Source organism: Felis catus, chromosome A2 (genome assembly GCF_018350175.1).
Source record: "Felis catus isolate Fca126 chromosome A2, F.catus_Fca126_mat1.0, whole genome shotgun sequence".
Taxonomy (NCBI): domain Eukaryota; kingdom Metazoa; phylum Chordata; class Mammalia; order Carnivora; family Felidae; genus Felis; species Felis catus.
Genome location: NC_058369.1, coordinates 26,404,370 through 26,429,776, shown reverse-complemented (window position 1 = coordinate 26,429,776; position 25,407 = coordinate 26,404,370). Strand labels below are relative to the sequence as shown.

The following is a 25,407-nucleotide window of genomic DNA, read 5'->3' as shown; positions in this document are numbered from 1 at the left end:
ATCCTAACAGTCTGGGGCCTGCGCCCCAGACTCTCTGCTGTAAGCCTCACTGGGAAAGGTTATGAATGTCAATGACTACAATAAGCAGAGTAAAGAAATAAACCCTATATTCAGAATTCAGTAACTAATACTTAATAGATTTGATACAGATGATCAAAACAATAGTCTATAGATACACAACAGATTATTTTAAGGTCTATGGTGCAAATATGTTTTCAGATAGCGAGGCTTACTTTTTTACCCCTTAGGTCAAATTTCAAAAAAGGTGTCTTACTTAACACCTTATAAAACTGGCAACTCTCAGGCTTTCATTCACACTTAGCATGGTGTTAGACTTGCTCTTTGCATTTTGCATCCTGTCATACCTCATGGCTTAATTTAACACGATTATCTAAAGTTGTAACAGAACTGGTTACCTCCAAGAGGCTTGTCAGATAGAAGGCCAATCAATCCATTTTGGTCATTCCCTGTCTCCAAGAAGGCATCCTTTTAACTCAACAATATAAAGAACTTACCTAAAGAACATATGATACATTTACTTCTTAATACAGTTAATCTACTTGTGCTGTGTTACTTTTTCTAATAATTACATCTCCCTACTTTCTAATATTTAAATCGTGTCATAAAACGACAGCAGTCCTCCTACTCCAGATTAGCTCCTGTGGTCTAAGGATAAGTGTATGCTCTTTGGTGCTCCGGAGAAAAACTGACTGCTGTAACACCTGTCAGCAAATGCTGACGTATCTAGCTCAAACCTGCTTAACTAGCAACACAAGGAAATATGCCACTTCTTCTGATTCCTCATCTTCACTAAAGAACATAGGGAGTGTTCTTATTTGTTTTACTTCCTTTCTAACCTTTATTTTAAAAGCATTTAATCTGGATACTATATGAGGGCAGGCTTACGTAAATGAGGGGCATGACTGGCCTACAGCATCAACAGATAAAACATTATGCACTTCATCCCATTCACTTTTCTCTTTTCCCTACCTCCTGCTACTTGACTGTGAACAGAATGGACTCTTCCTCTTCCTAACTCCAGGATCTAGCTCAGAGTAGACACTTTGCATTTATGGAATAAATGAACATAGTTTTATGACCCACACAGTAAGATGAAGGAACCTGCTGCACACACATTGCTGCAGACTCTGACCATCTTGGCTTACATCACCTTGCTACAAAGGTGACAGGTACAGCAACGTGGCTCTTCCATGCACAGCAATTTAGGAATGTGAGATTACAAATGACCTTGGCGAAATGTCTCCAGTTAGTTAAAATGAGTCAGTTGACTGCTAATATATATATATATATATAATCTTATGTTACTGGCTCCTCAAGAGTCCACCAAAATAGCACTTTAAGGTATATTTTTCTAATCTGCTATAATTTTGAAGCTGCAGTAAGAGACATTTTTCCTCATCTGCACTAGTAGAAAATGGCACACTGCAGGTATTTCAAATACATTAAAACAACAACTACGTTGAACCTTCCTTGGAGACACAAAAGTACAAACAGGAATATATTTCACTGATATTTTCTACCAAAAGAAAAGTCCTATGCTAAGTTAAATGTCTTAGAACCATAAGACAGTCTCTCTTCTAGCTGAGGCAGGTTGAGTGTTGAGCTTTATCCCTAGACAGAATGATGCGCTCTCTCATGGTTCACTCTAGCCATGGTGTATTATTTGGCTTTTTTTTTCCCTCCTAATCTGGATGCTATTTCAAGCCAGGTTCTCCAAAGTGAGCTACAAAAGGTTGTTCCTGCTCCGTACATGAACTCATATTTAAGTGATTCCCTATAGATACAAACAGTGCAGGAATCACTGGGGATATTTTCAAAACAAGAATCCTATTTCCCCCAATTATTCTATTGTAAAAATGTGTCCAAGTAATTGCTAGATGCATTAAACATACTTACCGATTCATTCATTCAGTCATTCAACAAATATTTGTTGAGCATATGCCACATGACAGAAACTATTCTTGGTACTAAGGCTACAGGGGAGAACAAAAAAGTCACAAACACCGTCTTCAATGAGGAGCTTAAAGTTTTTAGCCTAGACAAGCAAAAAAGTAAATAAACAATATAAAAGATGAAGCTAGAGCTGGGCAGGAAAGAATCAAGACATACATTAGAGGACAATGGGAGATAATGTGATCTGGCTCCGCCTTCTGGCCCCTTGCTTTGTGGGTAAATGTTCAATTTCAAAGAACCTCAAAAAGTCAAGCATTTTATTTGTATTAAATTCCAAAAGCAAATGATAAGCTGTTTCTTAATTGGCCACCTGCATACAATTTAAAATCTGCATGAGAAAAGGAAGGATGCCCTTTGGAAAAAATGTTCCCCATATGTTCACACAAAATAGGTTTAAAAAATAATTTTTAAAATTAAGCATCTTATGTAATGTTACTTTTTTTAAATGAAAAACTTAATTTGAAGGTAAAAGTCATTAATCCTGACAGATATATCCTAACAATGCACTTTTTTCTACAAACAGGGGAACCCTGCCTATGAGAAATATTTAAGACCACTATTACAAAGTTCGAGAGCCAAGCTGTGAAATAATCAGCAGCATTCAAGAGGCACCACCATGTGATAATGGCACTATTTAATGGCATATATAGCATTAATGGCATATATAGCATTAAATTTTAAAGTATACTTCATATACACTTTATATATTTTCAAGTATGCATACATTTATATCTTTTTGGTTTTTTCAAGTAAGCTCTACGCCCAACACAGGGCTTGAAATCACGACCCCAAGATCAAGAGTCTGCCGTCTCAGCCAGCTAGGCGCCCAATAAAGTGTGTATTTTTTTTAAAGAGAATCATTATCTTTTAGAGACATAGTCTGAAATGAATGAAACATCTGTGATTTACTTTAAGATAATCCATGGGAGGAAAAAAAAGAGCAAATAGTTGAAGATGATCAATAGGTACATGAATGTTTGCACTATTCTCTTTACTTCTGAATATGTTTGAAATAAAAAATAGTAGCGCTATCCATTGGAAGTTTCTATTTTGTTAAACACCAGGGTTTTAGGTCTTTAAAAAAACTCAATGAACTTATTAGTTATCACATCTATAGCACACATTTATCTGAGGCTTAAAAGCACATACACAGTGTGTGCACACACAATCCTCCGAAAGTGCCTAATACTCTAAATAAAATGTAGAGTCCTGAGAATACAACTAAATATCAGTTTTTGAAAATCAACTCTTTCACAGTGAAAACAACTTAAATTTTCCTCAGGGGAGCCTGGGTGGCTCAGTCAGTTAAGCTTCTGACTTTGGCTCAGGTCATGATCTCACAGTTCGTGAGTTCGAGCCTCACGTCAGGCTGTGCTGACAGCTGAGCCTGGAGCCTGCTTCGAATTCTGTGTCTCCCTTGCTCTCTGCCCCTCCCCCACTCACACTCTGTCTCTCTCAAAAATAAACATTAGAAAAAATTTTTAATTTCCCAAAAGAAGATATAATTGTCTCAAATTACCCAAATATAATCAAACTACATTTTTCATGTTGCCCAAGTAAATAAAACAATCAAAATTAAATGCCACCAGACACATAAAATTGCAAAAAATCTCAGCTGGCTACTTTCTCTAATTTATTCATAAAAATAATCATTCAGTTGTTAATAATTAACAAATCTGAGAAATTTTATCAAAAACAAACTTCTCCCCAGTAAAATGGTCACGGAAGAAACCTCGTAAGTTTTAAACTTTTGAAATCCTGGAACAACTAATATTATTCCCATTTCTATATCTATTTTCAATTCAAATCATTGTCTTGCATTTACCTCAGCTAACTCAACAACACATAAGTGGCTGAATATGTTTTTTTAGGTAACCTCTAATCAGTTTGAAGTATGAGACAATTTTCTAAAAAGATAACCTCATCCTAGCACATTTACTGGAACCACAGCAACCTGCCAATAACATGAAGAGATATCAGACTGAAGACAGTTTAGCTGAAGATGGTGAAAAGGGGTAATTATAGGTTTCTGGATGTTGGTCATTTGTCAAATCTTAAAATAAATTTTCAGAGAGACACGGGCAAAAATGGATATAGGTAAGTATTTTCATCCTCTTAGGGACAGAATCTCAGAATGTTCTCATAAAGAGGACGTAAGGAGGACCCTACTCGAGGGCACACAGCCTCAGAACTCCATACTTCCCCTAGAAAATAGGAAAGGGGTGCCTGGGCGGCTCAGTCAGTTGAGCATCTGACTCTTGATTTCAGCTCAGGTCACAATCCTGTGGTTGTGGGATCAAGCCCCGCATTGGGCTCCACGTTCCTGCCTGAGATTTCTCTCTCTCTCTCTCTCTCTCTCTCTCTCTCTCTCTCTCTCTCTCTCTCCCCCCCTCTGCCTCCCTCCTCTGCTCACGCTCTCTCTCTCTCTCTAAAATAATAATTTAAAAAATTAAAAAAAAAAGGGAAACAGGGAAGAAATTACAGGATTTCTTTTATAAGGTGTTCTGGTAAACTAGGAAGTCACGCTGTAGCTAAACTAATCCTTCCTATAACCTCCAAGAAAGACAATCAAATCAACTATTCAAAATAAAACTAGAGTGAAATAAATAAAAGTACATACGTATCTCCAACTGCTCCAGAGTCTCCACTCACTGCAGTTTTTCTCCTCAGAAACGGACTTAACTGTAATAATAAAATATATTTGTGGGCCACTATAACGCTATGAGAATAAAGTGGCTAAAGAGGCAATCTGTCCCTGTGCTCAGTACGAAGCTAGAATAAGGGTCATATTCAGTGCTGACAATTGGTGGCTTACTGAAGAAAAATCTATAATCTTCAACCTAAGTCCTACTTGAGAAAATTTATCAAACTATTATGCTCACTGTTCAAGTATGCATTATTTTAGATAAAACTACTAATTCCATCCATTCCTGCTCCAGTAACACAGTAGAGTTCTGTAGACTGCATCCTAAGGTTCTACAGAATCCTCTTGAGTCAAATACAAATGTGCTACAGGCAGTATATACACTGCGACATAAACCAAATAATGTGTACTTTACACAAGGAATATAATATTCCCCCCTTAAGTAACAATAATCAACAAATACAAACCTAATTTTCATATTTCATTTTTTATTAGTTTTTTTTTTTTTTTTTTTTCCTGGTAGACAGTACACTTGGGAATTATACTGCACCAGGCATAAGAAGTAAGAGTTCTACCACAGGGACATTTTGTATTCAGAATCCAATATAAATATTTCTAGTCAGACATTTCCATGGCTACAGATATTTGGTTGCTTGATTTATATGCATAGAAAGAAACAGTTGTCATAACTGTAAAAAGCAGTACTTAACAAGTACTTTTAAATGATTGGAACAGTTTTCCTTTAATATTACAATACTGCTTATTGGTCTGGAAACTAGGTCACCCTACATGATGTTTTGATTTTTCTCAAAGGCATCATGAGTACTCTGTTTATTCTTTCATGCCTGCATTTTTAGCCTTCTAGTTAAGTTAGGGACCATTTAATCAGAAATCATTGTAGCACTGTAATAAAAAAAAAAAAAGCTCTGTTAAGAGTAGATTATATACCATAATGATTTTCATACTTCTTTTTATAAAAAAGGTATCTGGAGGCTCTGAACAGGCACATGCATACTCAAGGTAAAGGGAACAAAACATAGAGGAGTCTGCTAAAGCACAAAACTTCCTTCTGGTCCTCAATGCCTTCAAATAAATACAAATATTTAAAAAAAATTCCCACACTGTGATTAAAAAAAAAAAAAAAAAATCAGTCTCTTCCATGTCCTGGAGAGTCAGTTTCCAGGAACTTCTCCCAGGCTTAGAGATCAGTCATCGGTCTTCCGGGCCAGCCGACAGAAAGTCCAGTTGTGCTCCACTGTGTTCTCATTGGCCCGCTCACTCATGTGATGCACTCGGGTGTTGCGGATCGTGAAACCTTGTTTTGTGATGTATTCCATCAGATGGACCCGGAGAGAAACTTCCTGGTGATAATCACAGGGTCCAAAAGTAAAGGAAACCTGGCAATCTCTGGTGTCCATCATGTGCTTATTCCACTTCGTAAAATAGTTTGAGATACCTTCTAGTAAGGAATGGACCTTGGTGGTGATGGTTAATTGAGTTATGATGACAGCTACTGGATTGGAGTACTTAGAAAGCTTCCGAGTACTAGATAACTCCACAACTTCTTCAAAAGTATCCATAGGATACAAAGGCTTAGGGTCATTGAGACACTGAATCAGGGGCTCAATCTGATAAAAATCTGCTTCTTTCCGAAGCAGATCAAATTCCTTAAAATCCAGGGGTAAGGTCAACTCTGAAGTTCTTAAGAAATTGAGGACATATCGGAAAAGAGGTCCGTCTCGGTCAATGAAGTAATTGCCTTGAGGGTCCCGAGCTGTGGGGAAGTCCCCCCCAAACATAGCTCCAAGCATAGAATCCGGGTAACGCGTCAATGTAGTGAGAGACGTGGTATACAAGTGTCCACCTACATTTAACGTGACTGGGTCAGTCATCTGAAATTTTTAAAAAATGATCAGTCATCTGAAATTTCTTAAATCTTAACTTTGACAAATTAAGAAAATTAATGGTAACAAGCAAAGCAAAAGATTCCTTCAGGCTATAATGTACTTAGCAATCCTATAACGCAAAACAGCTTTACTGTTAATGATAAACCTACCCAGATAAAGGGATCTAACTTTTTTTTTCAGTAGGAAAAGGCTAAATCTAATTCATTAAAGCCTTACCCTAAAAATGGACGGTAATGACGCCTTACCCTAAAAATGACTTCCAAAGCCATTTACTTTCAGGCCCAGTATCTACAGAGAAGTTTTTAGGTCAAACCAGACTATGGGAAGAGAAAGGCCAAACTGAAATATACTCATTTTTTTCTGATTAAAAAAAAGAGAGATTTTCTTTATTTTAACTCAATTTAACACATAATAAAAATGACTTGATAATATAAAGATACCTACTTTAAATACTTACTTTGTTTTTCCCACTCAAAAAAGAAGAAATTGTAACATTTTAAAAATAAAAATTTGTGCAGTCCTAATCTTTATAATTTAGCCATGGAAATAACAGTGCCAAATACTAAATTAGAATACAGTTTAGTCAACACAATCTCATATATTCAAAAGGCAGCTTTCAAATTTTATAACCTGATAGCATATTCACTTTTGTACATTAACATTGCAATCTGACCTTTACCAGCTTCTCTAAATAATACATACCTTCCATTTTAGAAATTATATTTAAGAAAAAAATAAAATAGGGGCACCTGGGTGGCGCAGTCGGTTAAGCGTCCGACTTCAGCCAGGTCACGATCTCGCGGTCCATGAGTTCGAGCCCCGTGTCAGGCTCTGGGCTGATGGCTCAGAGCCTGGAGCCTGTTTCCGATTCTGTGTCTCCCTCTCTCTCTGCCCCTCCCCCATTCATGCTCTGTCTCTCTCTGTCCCAAAAATAAATAAACGTTGAAAAAAAATTTAAAAAAAAAAAAAAAAAAGAAAAAAAGAAAATAAAAATAAAGACAGAGAGACTTCAGGTACCAGGCAAGTGAAATATTTCTTACCAAAGGAAAACAAAAATTGGAAGACATGCACATCAAGAAAATACAGATAGGAGAAGTGGCACATTCTCCACCTTTAACTTCCCTAACACAAGAAAATATCCTCTATACCATTACCTACTTGACTATTTTAATAGTCACTACTCTACAAAGGAAGAGTTTTAAGAACAACATACTTTAAAGACCAAAAGGTCCTTAAACTAAGCTCATGATGATGAGCTTTCTCAAGTGATTATAAAAAGTGACCTGGAGAGTTCATACTGACTTTGCCTACATAAAAACACCAAACTAAACAAAAACACCCCCAAAATAATCTAAACTAATTAAGGGGGGAGGGGGTGTTGCACTAATTTACAATTTTCATTCTTATAAGATGTGTTATACCTAAGAATACAGAAGAAGGAAAAGATACACAAAAATTATTTGCCAGCCTTCAAAACGCATCTGCAAAAGCCTCTCACCATATAGCCCCAGTCTCCATTATCCATCTGCTCCAGCGCTGCGTCTCAGGGAGCCCAGGTTCCAGGGAAACTTGGGGAAGAGAAAAAGACATATGATAGAGCATTTAACCATGAAAACAGCGAAGGATTTTTCCACCCAACAGAGCAGGCCAACCACCAGAGAACTATTCATCTTTCCTCAACCAAAACCAGCTATAGGGCAAAGATCTGGAGAAGAAAGCATTCCTTTGGAACTTCTACTCATACCTAAGAGATTGACCATCTTTAGAGAAAAAAATTATCCTATGCTTAGGGAAGGAGGAAGAGCCTAGTTAGTAAACCAGTCATTCAAATTCTACCTACGCGCTCTGAAAATTCAATTTTTAGAATTTCTACAGGAGAACATTACGATTAACTCTACAGCCTTATTCTGGTGCAAACCTATAATGATCCTTATCAAAAAGCTGGTTTAAGAGAAAGGGAGAAAGAGAAAATTCTTTTTCATCCATTAGGCAAACTATACAAACTATCCAGCTATACAAACTAAACATCTCAGCAAAAGTATTAAAAGTCATGAACCTCCAAGACTTCAAGTGACACCAGTATCAGTCCAAGAGAAATATATCAGAATGGTATTTCTTTTACAACATTAAAACAATTAATTATACTTTTAATAATGATATATTTCATTCGGTACAATAATAAAACAAACAGAAAACAATGTAAATGCCAAATCATTAGAGCACAATTTGGGACAAAAAGAACCTCACAAATCTGGTTGCGAGTTACTCAGCCGGCACTTACCGAGAGGCAGCCTGAAGACATTGATAAACACCCAGACACTAATGATGCCTGTTTGAATTTATTTTTATCCACAATTCAAAAGCACTTAAACACTTTCCCAACTATGGAATTGGTTCAGTCAGTCCCCTCTCACATACATCATTCTCCAAATCAACCGGCAAAACAAACTGCAGAGCAAATTTCAAAAGCTCTGGCAAGAGACAGAAACACGAACTTATCGGTTATTTATCCAGGAAAAGCACTGGCTTTTTAATATGGTCTTTGAACAGATTCACTTTTCCCACTTTTAGAGAAATCTGGCACACTATTCCCAGAACAGGCCCTGGCTGCAGAAGATTACAAAGGCTCTTTCTCAAAAAGGTCACTCAGGCATGTAGAGAACATTTGCATAGCACAGCATGGGCTGAAATCAGAGCCTGAAGCATCTATTTTTCCACCTTGCACATTCTTCAAAGAAAACAAGCTAAAATGTGGACCAGACAACGTGCAGTCAGGTTTTATTCTCCATACTCAGCAGTTGGATAGAGATAGGCCTCCACATGCTACAGGGTGAGAAATGGAACAAATGTCAAATTCAGGGCTGTTGTGACAACTTTTCATTCCTCTGACTTGCTTCACAGCACTTGAAGTAAATAGAAACAAGAAAACAGGCTTTACCAATTTACATTATGTGCATCCGATTCAGTACATGATACAGTGGACAGAGCAATAACTGATTTTATTTTTTTTAATGTTTATTTATTTTGAGAGAGAGAGAAAGAGTCCGGGGGGGGGGGGGGAGGGGCGGGAGTAGTAAGCTAGGGGTAGAGAGAATCCCAAGCAGGCTCTGCACTATGCAGCCCAGAGCCCAATCGGCGCTTGATCTCAGGAACCATGATATCATGACTTGAGCCAGACGCTCAACTGACTAAGCCATCCAGGCCCTCCAGTAATGAAGTGATTTAAAAGGCCAGTCATCCAAAAGTTCTGATAACAGGCTCATCTCTGGCATCTTCCCATCACCCAGAGTATTTATTCCTGACAGCCTCAAAAATAGATGAGTCAGGGCACCTGGGTGGCTCAGCTGGTTAAGCATACAACTCAGGTCATGATCTCATAGTTTGTGGGTTCAAGCCCCACATAAGGCTCTGCACTGCACTGACAGCACAGAGCCTGCTTGGGATATATTCTTTCTCTCTCTCTCTCTCTCTCTCTCTCTCTCTCTCTCTCTCTCTCTCTCTCTCTCTGCCCCTCCTCTACTGTTGCTCTCTCTCGAAATAAATAAACATTTTAAAAAATAATTCAGTCAACTGAGACATTTATTATAGGTCCCCTGCGGGGTGGGGGGGCGGGGAGTGTGCAATGAGGATACACAGAAATAGGGAAGATACAATCCTTGCCTTCATGGAGCTTTCTATCTGTGAAGAAAGGCAACATGCAACAACTGTAGAGAATTCAGAAGTGCTACATAATGGATGGACTAGCAGAGGCCTTTGGGAAGAAAGAGCAAGAACACTTCCAAATGGGAGGACTTCAGGAAGAGCTCACTCAGTAGAACTCTGCAGGAATATTTGGACAACCTTAGAGAAGGGATTCCAATGTGAAGAAACAATTTAAATAAAAAGAGGTAGAACTTTTTCTCCCACAACATTCTTGATACAATTAAGTAGTGCATGAATTACTGTACCTATTTTAGAGATGCAAAATAGAGAAACAGATTAAATGACTTTCTCAAGTTTCCACAGTTGGAAAGTAACTAAAAACTTAGATTTTCTGACTCCTAGTCTAGATCTTTCTATAAATCGCCTCTTTGGGTGGAATTTAAAAGAACTGAATCCAAGAAACAAAAAGCTGAAAGGATTAATTTTAGACACCCTCACAGGTGTCTAAATTTTATTTACAAATTTATTAGGAACTGAGTCTAAGTGAGCAGTCACAATGGGTTTGTAAAAATTCCCCTGAGGAAAAATAACAAGAACCTACTCACTATCATGACTGAAGACTGGTGTCCTCTGTCTTAAGTGAAGTAAAGAACTTTAAACCAGGAATACCCGAATGGTTAAATGAGAAATGGGAGACCAAAGACAAAGGAAAAAAACAGATATCATCAATGTTACAACTGTTGTGCAAGGTCTGTCCACTATTAACCCTTTCCCCCGACTTTTTACTGCTAAACCAAAACAAGGTAACTCTTTAGCAATCATAAAAAGAAAATTAGATGATGCCTTTGAATCTGTTCCACAGCAAAAGCCAAGGTTCTGTTCCAATACAAAGAAGTAATGAAACCTCAAGCCTAATTATTCAAGAAAGCAATTATGGGAACCTATATAAACCCATGTTTCTTAAAAAGCACCCAAAAGTCTCCCTACATTTGTGTATAAGACGCAGATACATCAAAATAAAATGAAGTTATTATTAGTCACTTCCAAAAACAATCACTAAACTGTCCAAAAAAATCAAACTGTTCACTAAAGAGCTCTAGGGGAAAAAAAAAAAAAATAGTATTGATAAAGTTTAAATTTTATCCCTACTCCTTACTTCTAAACATTCTCTGTGGAGATGCTTAGATACAGCAAGAAACAAGCCAAAACAAGCAGTTAGATTCCTGGTCACCCAATAACTGCACAATCAGCCTCTAAATCGATGACTATTAGGAACATCTCGGAGATAGTACACATGAATGAAATAAAACATAATCCGAAAGAATTTCTGGAATAGCGGCAATTCCTTCTACTAAATCATTTTTTCAGAGCTGCTAACTATTAGAAAATGATTCATTTGCTTTTCATCTTCTCCCCCTTCTGGCACAATCTCCGGTGGAGGGCTTAATGAGAAGTTAAATGACCACAAGACAGGCAGCAGAAGGAAGATCTTAAAATGGGCATCAAATGGGCCTGTTTTACTTGATGAAGACAAAGAAAAATCTAATATTCCAGAATATTTGCCGGGAATGGAGATTATGAGGGTAACAATGAAAAAAATTTTCCTTTAAAGTGACTCTCCTTACTAAAGATCATTTTAAACAACAATGAATGCAACCAAGCCCAAACAATTGTAAAGTTCAAAGAAAGGTTTCTGGCCCTTAAAAATCAGTCCCACCTGAAAATATCTAACTGTAGGTGCAAACAAAATTCTTTTTTTTTTTTAAGATTATCCTCAGGGACTTTTTTTTTTTAAGTTTATTTATTTATTTTGAGAGAGAGAGAGTGAGTGGGAGAGGGGTACCGGAAGCAGTACTGGAAATTCACCCACATTTAAGCTTCAAAGGTTAATCATGACTAATGTGTAAATTCTGAAGGTGTAATGTTAGCAGATAATTAAACTACGGAAAATACATACTGAAGAATTTTTAAAGGCCTTAAAAGAAATTGCTAAGAATTTTCTAAAGTTGCAAATCTGAAAAATGCACAATTCAACAAGTTAGTAACTTAAAGAATAACCTAAGAACTCCTGAAAGCCATTCTCCTCATCACTGCAGAATTCCAATCAAGCTTTTGGTTATGATGAACTAATTTTACATAAACATTCTGAGTTTATCATTTCTGCTACAGACTACAACTAAGAATTCTCCCAGGCAAAAGTCCTACTCCTACATTACAACTTACACATCAGAACACACACCTCCAAACTTGAATAAATAATAAAAACCTATAACTACTGCCTACCCAAAGTTCCCAGATAGCCCTTACAAAATGCCTTTCTACTGAAATCTCTGTGTCTGGCATTCAGAAAAGACCCAATAAATTCCATCTACACATACCTTCAAAATTACCTTTGTACGGAATTCCTCTGTTCTTGAAACATGGGTGTTTGAAAGTGAAATACTTTTTATAGTAACTAGTTCAGCAACATCTAAAGGAGTCTTTTGGGTTGACATTCACATACAGGCTGACACAAGTAGCCAGGCACACAAGGAGAATGTGATTATGGTGTTAGGTTATCCTTAACCATACCAACACAGAAATAGATGGTTTTTTCCTAAAACGAATTGTTTCTTCTCTCTCCTCTCTCCATGCAGTCTACAGGAAAGGCGCTCTACGTTGAAAACATGACCTTAAAGCTAAAGAGCTATCGCAAATAGTCACAAAATCAGAAGACACCTCTTACCCTCAGTTTCTACAAAATAAAATGGGATAATACCGCCTTCCACAAAACAGTTTTACCACCAAGTCATAACCGAAAGGCAACAACCGACCCGCAGGGTAACAGATCAGGACTAGGGGTTCTGAAGTCACATGCAGGCCAGTGCAGAGGAAAGAGAACTGCTCCCCAGAGAGGATCTGTATCCCACTTCTGCTCCATTACTAATTATGAGACCCTGAATAAATCCCTCTTTAAACCCAGCTTCTTCTTTGCAGAAAAGGAGAAAATAAGCAAGAGCATGAATAGAACACCATTTGTAAACTGGCAAGTATTAAACAAATGGGAAAATACTAGTGGCAGTAGCATAAACAAGATTTCTGTGGTAAATTGAGAAACTTGGGTGTGTGAACACAGGTAATTTAGAGCCCTGGTGTGGAAACAAGGCAAACATGGAAGAGAAGGCCTCTTAATCTGCTTCCCACCTCCCCGGGTCCTCCTTTCTCCAGACCTCCAGAAGACAAAATTACAGGTAAAGAGGAGCGTCTGGCTTTTATAGAGACCACCAGACATCTGAGCTGTTGATCACAGAAGGAACTTCTCTAAAGCATGACTCAGGATTATCTCCAAGGTAAAGCCAAAACCAAATAAATATGTGCATTCCGTTTTAAACAGACTCTCGATATCAAAATTCAAGACACACTGAGGGATCTGTAGAAGGATTCACCCTAGGGTTCCTTTATTTAGTAAGGCTATGGGTAAAATATGACTTGTGAAAATTTCAATCACACAAATCTTAGATATGGCAGTCCTCCCCACTCAATCCTTAATATCTATGGCATTACGTCAAATGAACTATTAGTATGGGCTGGTAGTTCCCAACCAGAGAGCAAGTTGTCTCAAACTACCAACCTTACAGATAAAAAGATTTTCCTTTTCCTCGTTACATATTTGTTCCTTTGAAAACATCAATCTTGGGCTCGGGCCTGTGCTAAATGCTGTCCCCTAGCTTCTTTCCTATTCTGTGATCACACTTGAGCATTTGTGACAGCAAATAAATAAATAAATAAATAAACATGCCAAGGGGAAACAGGAGGAGCTAGTCGGGCTACCCCAACATTCCTGGCTAAGCCAGGTTACCCCGGGTCTGTTTGCCGCTCAAACCTCTTCGACCACAAAGTCCTAAAATTGGATTTATCAACTTGTTCTAGAACACCTATACTTGAACAGAAACATGATAACTTCAGCAGAATATCCAAAGAGGATCTCTGTTTCGTTTCTCCCGTCCCACCCTTAGACACAACCTCCACCACCGTCAGCCCAGCAGGTGCTTCAGGGGCTCCCCATTACCAGGGTCATTTATCACCTCTGACATCAAGCATTAAAAATACCAAGACACACAAATCTGAGCATAAAGAACTCAGCTGCAGAGTGGGTCTTTGGGGGCGGAAAACCCCCCTAAGGCAGGGCTCAGAAGCCCTGTCATAGCCTTTAAATTAGGGCAAACGGTGGCCAATAAGCGCCACCACCCCCCTCCCCCCAAAAACCAATCATTTTCACGCAAAACTCGAGGTGTCCCCGTCCGGGCCGTGCTTCGCTGTTGCCCCACAGGCAAAGTCCCCCCACCCCAACCCGGTGTGGGACACAAAATGCTCGGGGCCCTGGCGGGGGGGGGGGGGGGCGCGCCCCGAGGTCGCGAACGCGGGTCCGCTGAAGCCGCACGTCCCCGCGGGGCGGGCCCGGGAATCTGCGCCCAGCCCGGCCGCTCGGCCGCGGGCAGCCCGCCGCGGGTTCGTGCCAGCCCCGGAGCGCGCCGGCCCGGCTCCCCGCCACCGCCCGGATTCTCCTCAACCCCGCTCCCCCGGCCGCTCCGCGCCGGCTTCTCCTTGTGCCTGGCCCTCCCGAGCCCCGGGCCCCCAAGCTCTGGGCCCGCCCCCACTCACTGCGCGGCAGCGGCGGCGGCGGCCGGGCCGGGAGACGCCGGCGGCCGGAGAGCGGGAGCCTGAGGACAAGCGAGCCTGCGCCCAGCGGCGGAGGCGGCGGCGGCGGCGGCGGCGGCAGTGGCGGCGGCGGCGGCAGAGCGGACGACTGAGCCCGCGCCCGGAGTTGCGGCTCCTGCCGCCCCGCGCGGGCGGCGCCTTCCCAGCAGAGCCGCGGCGCCACGAGCGCGGGCGCCCCCTACCGGCGGCGCGGGCGGGAGGTCAGAGGACCAAGAGGCCAGAGGAACTCAGCCTGGGCCGCGCGGTCAGGCTGGCTCCGCCGCAGTCCCGAAAGCCCGCCCCGAAGCCTCAGTCCCGCCCCCGAGGCTCCGCCTCTGAAACCCTGGGCCCCGCCCAGAACCCGCCTCTTCGTCCCGCCTCCGCCCGCAGTTTGGAATCAGCCCAGCCCCCGGCGGTTTTCACTGTGTCCTCCGACCTAGGATCCCTACAGCTGTTTCTCTTGTTTCACGAACGTGTATGGGGCCCGGACCGTGTACAGCGGCCACCAAGACAGAAGGGTGTCCTAATGAGAGGAGAAAACAGACAAGACCCAAGGAAACAGCCAGTAGACAAAAAAATGACAAGTTGTGATTCTAAGTGTTGAGAGGTATAGGATTAGAGGAATGGCAGAATAAGGAAGGGGGTCTCTGCCTCAGACTCGGTCGTGGCTGGACGCCGGGCCTGAGGCCAGAGCACCTTCTGGCCTTGCCCTCCATGGAGGTGGGGTGGGGAGGGAGAAACCACCTGATGATAAGTTCACCCAACCGGCCTGCTGGGCAGAGTGGAGAAGGGCAGCCAGGCCCCAAGGGTCGACATGGACAGTCAGGTGAGGAGAAGGACAGCTGACTTTAGCAGAGAAAATGACCGGTGCAAAGGCTCTGAGGCCCGAAGGAGCTGTCCCTAAGTGAGCCTGGCACCCATATTGTCCTCAGTTCACCACTAAGGAAGTCAAGGCTTCTGAGGGTAGGGAATTGCCTAAAGGCTCAGAGCTAATTGATAGACTCCTTCCAAATCCCATTCTCTTCCTGCGTAATTACCAGAGATGTCTGTCTCCTGCCAGGCAGGATGTCCCCTGCCAGGTAAATGTTGGTTTTGTCCTTTCCTCTTCTCCAGCGGGATAACCTCTGGCCTTAGAAATGCACCTGCTTTCATGTCTGCATGTGCCTGAGTTGGCTCTAGGGTTTAACTTTTATCAGCATGATCATCACAGTCATATCTCATGATTTCATTTTTCTCTGAAAATTCAAATCGATAGGTTAAATAAATGGCATACCACTAATCAATATGATTCCGTGCTATATTATATTCAAAAAGACTAGATGAGGATACAGGGAAATGTGTATGAAATAAGGCATGCACAAAATGGTATACGTGGTATAATCCTAATTTTATGTTTAAAAACACAAAGATACATAGACAAAAATTTTGAAGAAAATACATTGATTATAGTTCTCTCCATGGTAAGATGGAAATGCTAGTAGTTTATTCTTTTTTTATGTTTATTTTTGAGAGAGAGAGACAGAGCATGAGCAGGGTAGAAGCAGAGAGAGAGGGAGACAGAATCTGAAGCAGGTTTCAGGATCTGAGCTGTCAGCACAGAGCTCAATGCAGGGCTCAATCCATGAATGGCGAGATCATGATCTGAGCAGAAGTCGGACACTTAACCGACTGAGCCCCCCAGATGCCCCAGTGGTTTATTACTTCTTAATGTACTTCTGAATTTTCTGTATTTTCTAGAATATACAGACACTGAATTTATAATCAGAAAATACAATGAATTTTATTTTTTTTACAAAAAGAAAGACAATGCCAAAATTAACCAACACTCAGCTCTTTAGGATGCGATGCAGCTAAAAATCCAGAACTGCCCCTGGCTTACTGGTATCCTTAGAGGAATCATTTTCCTTCTTAGGGTTTCTATTTCCTCAACTAAAAACAGAGGAACTAATTGTGTCAGATGTTTTCTCAGAACATTCCTATTTATCTCTTAAAAATTTTATTGCTATTATAAATTACATTTTCAAATATATATTTTATAATATATTGGTGATTTATTGAAATATGATTCATTTTTATATAATAAGCTTGTATTCAGCAAACTTGAACTCTTTTTTAGTTCTAATAAGTTTATAGCCTCTCTTGAATTTTCTGTTGAATAATCATAGAGTCTGCAAGTAATGACATTTGGTATCTCCCCATCCAGTCTTTATTTCCTGTTCCTTGTATTACTGCACTAAAATCTTCAGTACAATGTTGGATAGCAATGATGACAGTGGGCATTTCTATCTTGTTCTTGACTGTTTCTAATATATTACCCTTCGAAATAGTGATTGTTGTAGATTTTTGATAGATACCTTTTATGAGGGTAAGGAAGCACTATTCTGCTTTATGATGAATGGTTGTTGAATCTTATCTAAGGTGGGACCTTTTCCCCCAAATCTAGTCGTGGATTTTATTATATTAAACTGTCCATACATTCTTGGAATAAACATACCTTTGATGATGTGTGATGATTTTGTGATGATTTTTTCAATATAGTGCTGGATTGCATTTGCTAATATTTTATTTAGGGTTTTTGTTTAGGGTTTTATTTAGGGTTTTTGCATCCATATCTCATATGAATGAGATATGCCTACTAATTTCCTCCCTTATTCTCTCCTTGTCTGGTTTTGTTATCAAAGTTACATGAGTTCATAAAATAAATTAAGGAGTGGGTGCCTATTCACTCTATAGCTCCTATAAGACTGGGATTTTCTGTAGTTTGGATTTTCTATAGGATTCTCCTGTAAACCATCTCGGTTTGGGACTTGGGGGTGGAAAGTGTTTATACTGACACCCCAACCCACAATATTCAATCTGGCCTCACTCTCTCCACCTAAATAGCTCTTGTGGGACCAGCAGGAATCTCTTTGTTGCTGAATCCAAAAGAACCTCCTCAGATCTCCGCCCCCCACCCCCTCCCTCAGCACCCCTGTAGTGATGCTGTTGACCACCCCCGTCAGGAGACAGCCTCTTCCCACTTCCTGTTCTAGTTTCCCTCCTTTCTCTGCGGGTCCTCCTTCTCTCATGAAGATGCTCCTCCTCTTGCTTTACAGCCCCTCTCTGCCCAGGTGTCTTGCTTAGGCCATCCTCTCCTGTCTACCCATCTGTGTAGACTGGCTCAGCCACCTCCAATGATTCCATTATTGTCTCTAAGCCTCGTCTCTAAGCCGAAAGATTCTCAGATCCATATATCCAGCCCAGGCCTCTCTCCTGAACTTGACCTACAGATGCTGCATATTCTCTGGCCCCTACTGTGTGCCAGGTACAGTGCTAAGTGTTTTTACTCTCCAGGTCAGTTCTCTGTTGCCACATAATAAATCATCCCCAAACTTAAACATTTCTTTTTCTTTTTAATGTTTATTTATTTATTTTGAGAGAGAGAGAGAGAGAGAGAGAGAGAGAGAGAGAGAGAGAGAGAGAGAACACATGAGCAGGGGAGAGGGGAAGAGGAACAGAGACAAAGGGAGAGACAGAATCCCAAGCAGGCTCTGCACCACCAGCATAGAGCCCGACACAGACCTCAAACCCACGAATTGTGAGATCATGACCTGAGCTGAAATCAAGAGTTGGACACTCAGCTGACTGAGCCACCCAGGCGCCCCAAACCATACGCATTTCTTATCTCAGAGTTTCTATGGGTCAAGAATTTGGAAGCAGATTAGGTAGATAGCCCTCTTACAATCTAGATGTCAGCTGGAGCTGCAGTCAGCTGGAGGCTTGGCCAGGGCTGGCGAGTCCACTTCCAAGATCACTCAGGTACTTTTTAGCAGGAAGCACTAGTTTCTCCTCACCTGAGCCTCTCCTGACAACATGGCAGCTTGGGGTATCCCCAGCACGAGTGATCTAAGAGAGGAAAGACAGAAGCCACAAAGCCTTTTATAATATAGCCTTGAAAATGACATACATGTAGTCCCTTGGTCTCACAGACCAACCCTAGGACAGTGTGGGAGGGTACCACACAAGGATGCGAGTACCAGGAGGTGGGGATCATTGGGTTCCCCCCCTCCAAGGCTGCTCACCACACTCTCACAACTCTGAGGACAGACTACCCGCATCATCCTGGCATACAGATGAGAAAACTAAGGCAAGGAGAGGTAAAGTCATTGATCAAGGCCACACAGCCGAGTGTGAGAGAAGAGATTTGAACACAACTCTGCTGGGCTCCCCCCTGGTTCTCTCCTTCTGCACACCCTTCTCTGATGGCCCACCACCAGTTTTTTCACCTTCTCCTTGTGAAAACCCCAACTCTGTCAATTTGCCACCCCCAAACCTCTCAAGTCCCCAGCTCTGCTAAGCAAGTGGTGCCACCGTCCTCCCATCTGTCCAAACCAGAAGCTTTGAGTCACGCCTGCTCCTCCCACCCACTCACTTCCCAGTGCCGGATAACCCAGCCCTGCCAAGTCTTCCTCCTCAGAGCAGCCTGGATCCACCTCTCCTTCTCTCTTTCTTCATCGCCACCACGATCACGCTGGGCCAAGCCACTGACTTGTCTGCCCTGGACATCTGCAGGAGCCCCCTCCCTCATCACCCTCATCTCTGCCTCCACACTACCCATCCATCCTCTTCTTTCCAGCATGAGTCACCTTTAAGAACACAAAGCTGGTTATGTCACCCTGCCTGCCTTAAACTCCTTCAGTGGCTCCCATTGCTTTCAGGATCCAGCCCAAATTCCCTCCAGTGTGATCGGGCCCCTGTTCACTTATCCAGTCTCTTCCTCTGCCCCTCTGGTCACATTTGAGTATCCAGGACCCCACTGTGCTTTTTTTTTTTTGCTTTTTTTTTTAATTTGGGCCCTCCATTATGCTATTCCCTTAGACCAGAACATTTTTCCCCCAGCCCTCAGCATGCCTGTCTCCTCACCCGTCAGCATATTGTCATCTCCTGAGAGAGGGCTTTTCTGACCTCCTGGCCAAGCTGATTTCCCCCAGCTGTAACTTCCACAGTGCCTGTCCTCTCTCCCCACCTCACTGCCTCTCAGCTGAACCGTGAGCTCCCTGAGAGCAGAAGCTGTGTCTATCTGTCTCAGAAGGGCACCCTGTGAGTACAATGTGTGCCTGGTACTTAGTACACACTCAACAACTATGTGCTGGTTTGGTGCATTCCCTCCACACCCTATCTTCCCCCTTGCACTCCAGCCACTGGACAATGTTCAGTCCCTTCAATGAAGCATGGGGTCCCTTACCTCCAAGTCTTTGCTCATGCTGTTCCCTCTGCAGGAGTGCTCTTCTCTCCTGTCCCTCTATTTATTCAGCTAACTCCTATATGTTCATGAGGAAACTAGGGTTGTCAGATTCAGCAAATGAAAATGCAGGATGCCCAGTTAAATCTGGATCTCAGATAAACAACAAAGAATTGTTTTAGGAAAAGTATGTTGTGAATATTGCATTAAATACAAGTGCCCCAGCAGGAACCAGCACCAGTTCCACCCTCCTCTGGGAGGTCTCCCTGATCTCTACCCCTACCGTCTCAGGTCTGCTCACCCCCCAACAAACTGGGCTCCCAAACCACCCTCCTGTTTGCCCCCACTAAGCATAAAGCTCACTCTGTTTTGAAACTGACTTCGAATGTGACCTCCTTGACAGAAAAACTGGTCTCAGTCTTCATCCAAAGTGAGTTTTCTCAGTTTCAGCCCTGCCACAGGAAATGGCTAGTAAGGTTTACTGAGTGGAGAAATGAAAGGGCACAGAGAAGATAAAGGTAAAGAAGATGGGAGGAAAAAAGGAACCAGCAAATGAAACTGAGCCCAAAATGCAGGATGAATCTCTGGGATGATTACCCACAGTGGGGAGTTCCTCTTCTCACCCCTCCTCCACCCCCTGCCTTGTCTTTGTCACTTAAAGCCCCTACTCACCCACCCCCAGCTTTAAAGGGAGCCTTAAGATTGGGGGAGCAGAAATGCAAAAATAAACAGTCTGTGTCCCTTTAGGGGTTTTTCCAAAACAGTCTCTTGAACATTCAAATGGGAGGGCCAGCAAGGTATAGGAAAAGGGGTAGGAGGGAGTGTATACATCAACCTTAAATTGGGAAGAGGCTGTGAGGATCCCCTGGGTAGAGAGGTACCTCCAGAAGTTGAGGGGTTCTGCTCCATTGCTCAGAGAGCTATTGAAGTCCAACCAGACCACCTGGGGGCCAAACCTACACTCAGCCCACCTGTTGCATTCCATATACCTCCCACACCCCTCCTAAGCTGGGGATGTCCCTAGGGACCCCCAGAGGTAAGGAACCCTATCACAGCTAATTGCATAGATCATCTGGACCCAAAACATTGCTGAGCTCCTTCCAACTACCCCTCCTAGAGTATTCCAAACACCCGAGGAACTGGCAAATGGAGAAGTCCACTCCTTCTGCCTGTTTTGCTGACAGAATCCAGTCTCCTCTGTGTGTGTGTGTGTGTGTGTGTGTGTGTGTGTGTGTGTGTGTGTCTCCCTTTCTTGCCCTCAGTCCCCTTTGGTCCTTGTACCACTGATTTCACTGGGCTGAGGTTCTCTTGAGGCTGCTAAAAGGCATTCCTTAGCCTTTTACTCACTGGCTGGCCAGTTGAGAAATACATTTCTAAACCTTCTCCCCACTCAGCCTCTGGGGACAAGCCCTAGTCCCTCTGAACACTTGCCGCAGCCTCTAGGCCACCCCTTTGGCACAAGTGACCCTTGAAGCCAGTACTTTACAATGCCTCCCCCACTTCCAGCCATGGAGACGCTTTGGTAAGTTTGATGAGAGCGTTTTTCCTTTTTATAAGGTTTCTAATTACCTATTATTTCTGATCTTCTCTTTAATCAGCTTCCAGAACTCTGCCAGGAGCTACAGAACCAGGGGAAGGAAACTGGTTCTCACCAGTGTTGAGAGAGAGGCCCTGTGGTCCTTGGATGTTCCCATCCTCTTCACCATTATAACTCTGTAATTAGAGAGAATGGATCTGACATTAGACCAGGAATCAGAAGCTCTGGCTTTTGTCTTTAGTCCCATGAGTGTCTCAATGTGCCACATCTGAGAATTTCATGGGCCTTACGAGTCCAAGGGGAATAAAGCTGCCTGACCATAGCCTGGGCAGCTGGCATGCAGGAGGCAAGAAAACCCCAGATTCTGAGTCCTTATTCTCCCTGACAGCTCAGTGCTCTGAGTGCCTGTCAATAACACATTTCAGGCCTTGGTTGTCTTCCCACCTCATTCTTTTTTGTTTTTTTTAGATATTATGATTGTTTTATTTTATTTTATTTTATTTTATTTTATTTTATTTTATTTTATTTTATTTTATTTTTAACTTAAATCCAAGTTAGTTAAGGGGCACCTGGGTGGCTCAGTTGGTTAAGCATCCAACTTTGGCTCAGGTCATGATCTCACGGTTCATGGGTTCAAGCCCTGCGTTGGGCTCTGTACTGACAGCTCAGAGCCTGGAGCCTGCTTCAGATTCTGTGTCTCTGTGTCTCTCTGCCCCTCCCCCACTCATGCTCTGTCTCTCTGTCTAATGTTTAATGTTAATAAACATTAAAAAATAAATAAAATAAATCCTAGTTAAGATATAGTGTAATAATTTAGTGATTCATCACTTACATATAACACCCAGTGCTCATCCCAGCAAGTGCCCTCCTTAATGTTTATCACCCATTTAGCCCATCCAACACCCCCCCCCACCTCATTCCTAATCCAAACCACCTCCTCTGCATGTGTTTATTAGCTTAGCAAGAGCCATATCCACTTGTAAGACACAGCTCTTGCCTCTTCTGCTGTCTCTCCCAAGGCCCTATGGCCTCTCCTTCCTACCATATCCAAGGCCTCTCTTTCCATACATCTTCCTGCCCAGATGCCCACACCCTCCCTCAACCTAGTGAGGGGGCATCCATGCACCTCCCACCCAGCCAAATGCATCACTTTTGTCATGGAGTTTTTCAGGTCTCTGTCTAAATATGGTTGTATTACCTATAGAGAGCTCTTATGTTTTACACGAAGTGGAAAAAAATAATATTGGTAAAGCTGCCATAGTACGAGATCTGTTAACGTTCCAGGAGCTTCTGAAATAAAAGCGTATGATTAAAAGGCAGGAATGCTATTTTAAACCTATTAAAATGTCTCTCGGGTTTCATGATGAAGGTAGGGGTTCAAACACCTCAATGGCTAACAGTGGATCCATTGTTATCCCAGCAAAAACGAGAGCATCATGTAGAGAAGTAACTATAGTAACCGCGTGAAGAGCCATGATTCGGGCTTCAGAATTCTGTTACACATGTCACTTATTTCCTGTCACTGACGTCAGGTCCCAAGACATAGCAAAGCACATGGGTGGGACTCCAGCTTGCCCTCTGGCTCTGTCACTCACCAGCAATATGGGCTTGGACCCACTCAGGAGCCCCCAGCCTCAGTTTCCTCATCTGTAAATGGTATAAAAAAACTTCTTGGCAGGGTTGTTGTGACAGTGAAATGAGGCAATTAAAGTATGAAAAACTCTGATAATGCAGTGCCTGGCATGAAGTTGGCACACAATAAACTGGTAGCTCCTATTATAATAACTAATTGCTACACTGCTGATTTGAAAAGATAAATATAGAATTGAAACACTGGCAGGCAGCAGGACTGGGCTGAGAGAGGGGACATTTTGAGACTGATGATTTGATTGTTCCACCAAGGCCTCTTCAAACATCCATTTGTTTTGGTTGCAAGTTGAATATTGTCCACATTGATAATTGCTATGAATAATTAAGAAACAATGAATTCCGCTGACATTTTTATAGCACTGGTGTGATTAGCTAAATATATCTTTTCATAACCCTTTCTGAACTAAGACATATAAAACCTAAACCCTTCACATCATAAAACTAAGTTGGCAGGATGATGTCATTACAAAAAATAATAAACAAGAAAGTAGCAACTTTTTATTGGGAAGTTACGGTACGCCCCCCGCCCCCCCCCGCCCCATCTTAGCTGATTTTTTCTTCTCTCTCTCTCTCTCTCTCTCTCTCTCTCTCTCTCTCTCTCTTTTAGTAAATCCTGTTACTGGGATATAATGTTCATGTAGGAATGTGCATGAAGCATAAATGAATGGCTTGATGAATTTTCACAAAGTGAACATACTCTTGTAACTAATACCCAGATCAAGAAACAAAACATCACCTGGACTCCAGGAGCCTCCTCAGGCCCCCTTCTGGTTGATCATTTCTTTTCTTTTTCTCTTTCTTTCTTCTTGGGGATATAATTTATAAACCATAGGATGTATTCATTTGAAACACACAGCTTGATGAATTTGTCTAAATTCATACAGATGTGCAACCATCACCACCATCATCCTAGAATTCTTCCATCACTCTGAAAACTTCCCTAGTTCCTGTTCAAGGTCAGTCCCCACTTCCGTCCCTAGTCCCAGTCAACCACTGATCTGCTTTCTGTCTCTAGAGTTTTGCCTTTCCTAAATGTTCATATAAGTAGAAGCATACAATAGTAAACATGCCATCACAGTTTTTTTGTGTGTTATTACTGGTTTTTCATCCTAAAATATAGATATACATATGACAAAATTAGTGTTTCTTAAGTGTGCCCCATGAAATAACTTTAGGTGGCACATAGACAACTATTTGATATCTTAATTATGTATTTTTTCTAAGATATATGAAAAACCTAACCCATCAAGCCACTGATGTCACAGACACTATTCCTTAGGTCTAGAACAGAGTTAAAAACTAATCAATTTAAGGAACCATACTACTAAGAACACAGATATTAAATAGAAAACACAAAAATTGTAAAGGTATATGCAAATGATTAAAGCCAGTAAAATTGTGACCTAGACTAAGACAAATTGTGGGCTCCTGGGTGGCTCAGTCAGTTAAGCATCTGACTTCGGCTCAGGTCATGATCTCACAGTTGGTGGGTTTGAGCCCTGCATGGGGCTCTGTGCTGTCAGCTCAGAGCCTGAAGCCTTCTTTGGATTCTGTCTCCCTTTCTCTCTGCCCCTCCCCGACTCGTGCTCTGTGTCTCTTTCTCTCTCTCTCAAAAACAAACATTAAAAAAAAATAATAATGATAGGGGCGTCTGATGGGGCATCCCACTCTTAGTTTTGGCTCAGGTCATGATCCCAGGATCATAGGATCAAGCCCCATGTTGGGCTCTACACTAAGCATAGAGCTCACTTAGGATTCTCTCTCTCTCTGCCTCTGTCCCTCTCCCCTGCTCACACTCTCTAAAATAAATAAACAAATAAATAAATAAATAAATAAATAAATAAATAATAAATAATAAATAAAGGAATGACACCCTTTAAGAGTTTTCAGAAGGACCTTAAGTATAAGTTTAAATTGATAGAATACTCTGATGTGGTTGATATAATTAACAGAGATAGGAAGTAGACATTGAATGCCTACTTTTCATAGACTTGTATTATTGCTCTCATTTTATGGACATTTTGTGGAGACTCAGAGAGGCATGAAAACCAGGTCAGGTCACACAAACGGCAAGTGTCTGAGCCAGGATTTAAAAGCCAGGTCAGACATGCCAAAAGCCTACAGGGCATCCTATCCTCAGTGAGTTTGGATGGGA

General features: G+C 41.7%; 2 protein-coding genes and 1 long non-coding RNA gene across 10 annotated transcripts in view; 1 reads left to right on the top strand and 2 right to left on the bottom strand.

Annotated features, from left to right (window-relative positions):
- Window positions 1-3,005, top strand: part of ACOX2 (acyl-CoA oxidase 2) — a 30,518-nt gene extending 27,513 nt beyond the window's left edge. For all 4 annotated transcript variants that reach the window (XM_003982378.4, XM_019823487.3, XM_045051758.1 and 1 more), the window contains one exon: window positions 2,498-3,005. In XM_003982378.4, coding sequence (XP_003982427.1) covers window positions 2,498-2,560 — 63 coding nt within the window. In that variant the 3' untranslated portion in view covers window positions 2,561-3,005. The remainder of the gene's footprint in view (window positions 1-2,497) is intronic.
- Window positions 3,006-5,089: 2,084 nt separating this feature from the next.
- KCTD6 (potassium channel tetramerization domain containing 6) lies at window positions 5,090-15,900 on the bottom strand. 4 transcript variants are annotated; one of them, XM_019823494.3, is made up of 3 exons: window positions 15,882-15,900; window positions 8,024-8,093; window positions 5,090-6,510 (listed from the first exon to the last, which is right to left on the bottom strand). In XM_019823494.3, the coding sequence occupies exons 2-3, from the start codon at window positions 8,048-8,050 to the stop codon at window positions 5,824-5,826; spliced, it is 714 nt and encodes a 237-aa protein (XP_019679053.1). In that variant the 5' UTR covers window positions 8,051-8,093; window positions 15,882-15,900; the 3' UTR covers window positions 5,090-5,823. The 4 variants fall into 4 exon arrangements, with proteins under 4 accessions (XP_019679053.1, XP_023105654.1, XP_006928964.1 ...); XM_023249886.2 differs by lacking the exon at window positions 15,882-15,900 and adding an exon at window positions 14,809-15,000; XM_006928902.5 differs by lacking the exon at window positions 15,882-15,900 and adding an exon at window positions 12,546-14,495.
- Window positions 15,901-18,370: 2,470 nt separating this feature from the next.
- On the bottom strand, window positions 18,371-22,085 carry LOC123381206. Of its 2 annotated transcripts, none has more exons than XR_006587933.1 (3): window positions 21,635-22,085; window positions 20,069-20,212; window positions 18,371-18,729 (listed from the first exon to the last, which is right to left on the bottom strand). It is a non-coding gene; the product is annotated as an uncharacterized LOC123381206 (long non-coding RNA). The 2 variants fall into 2 exon arrangements; XR_006587934.1 differs by lacking the exon at window positions 21,635-22,085 and adding an exon at window positions 20,446-21,490.
- Between the last annotated feature and the right edge of the window lie 3,322 nt (window positions 22,086-25,407).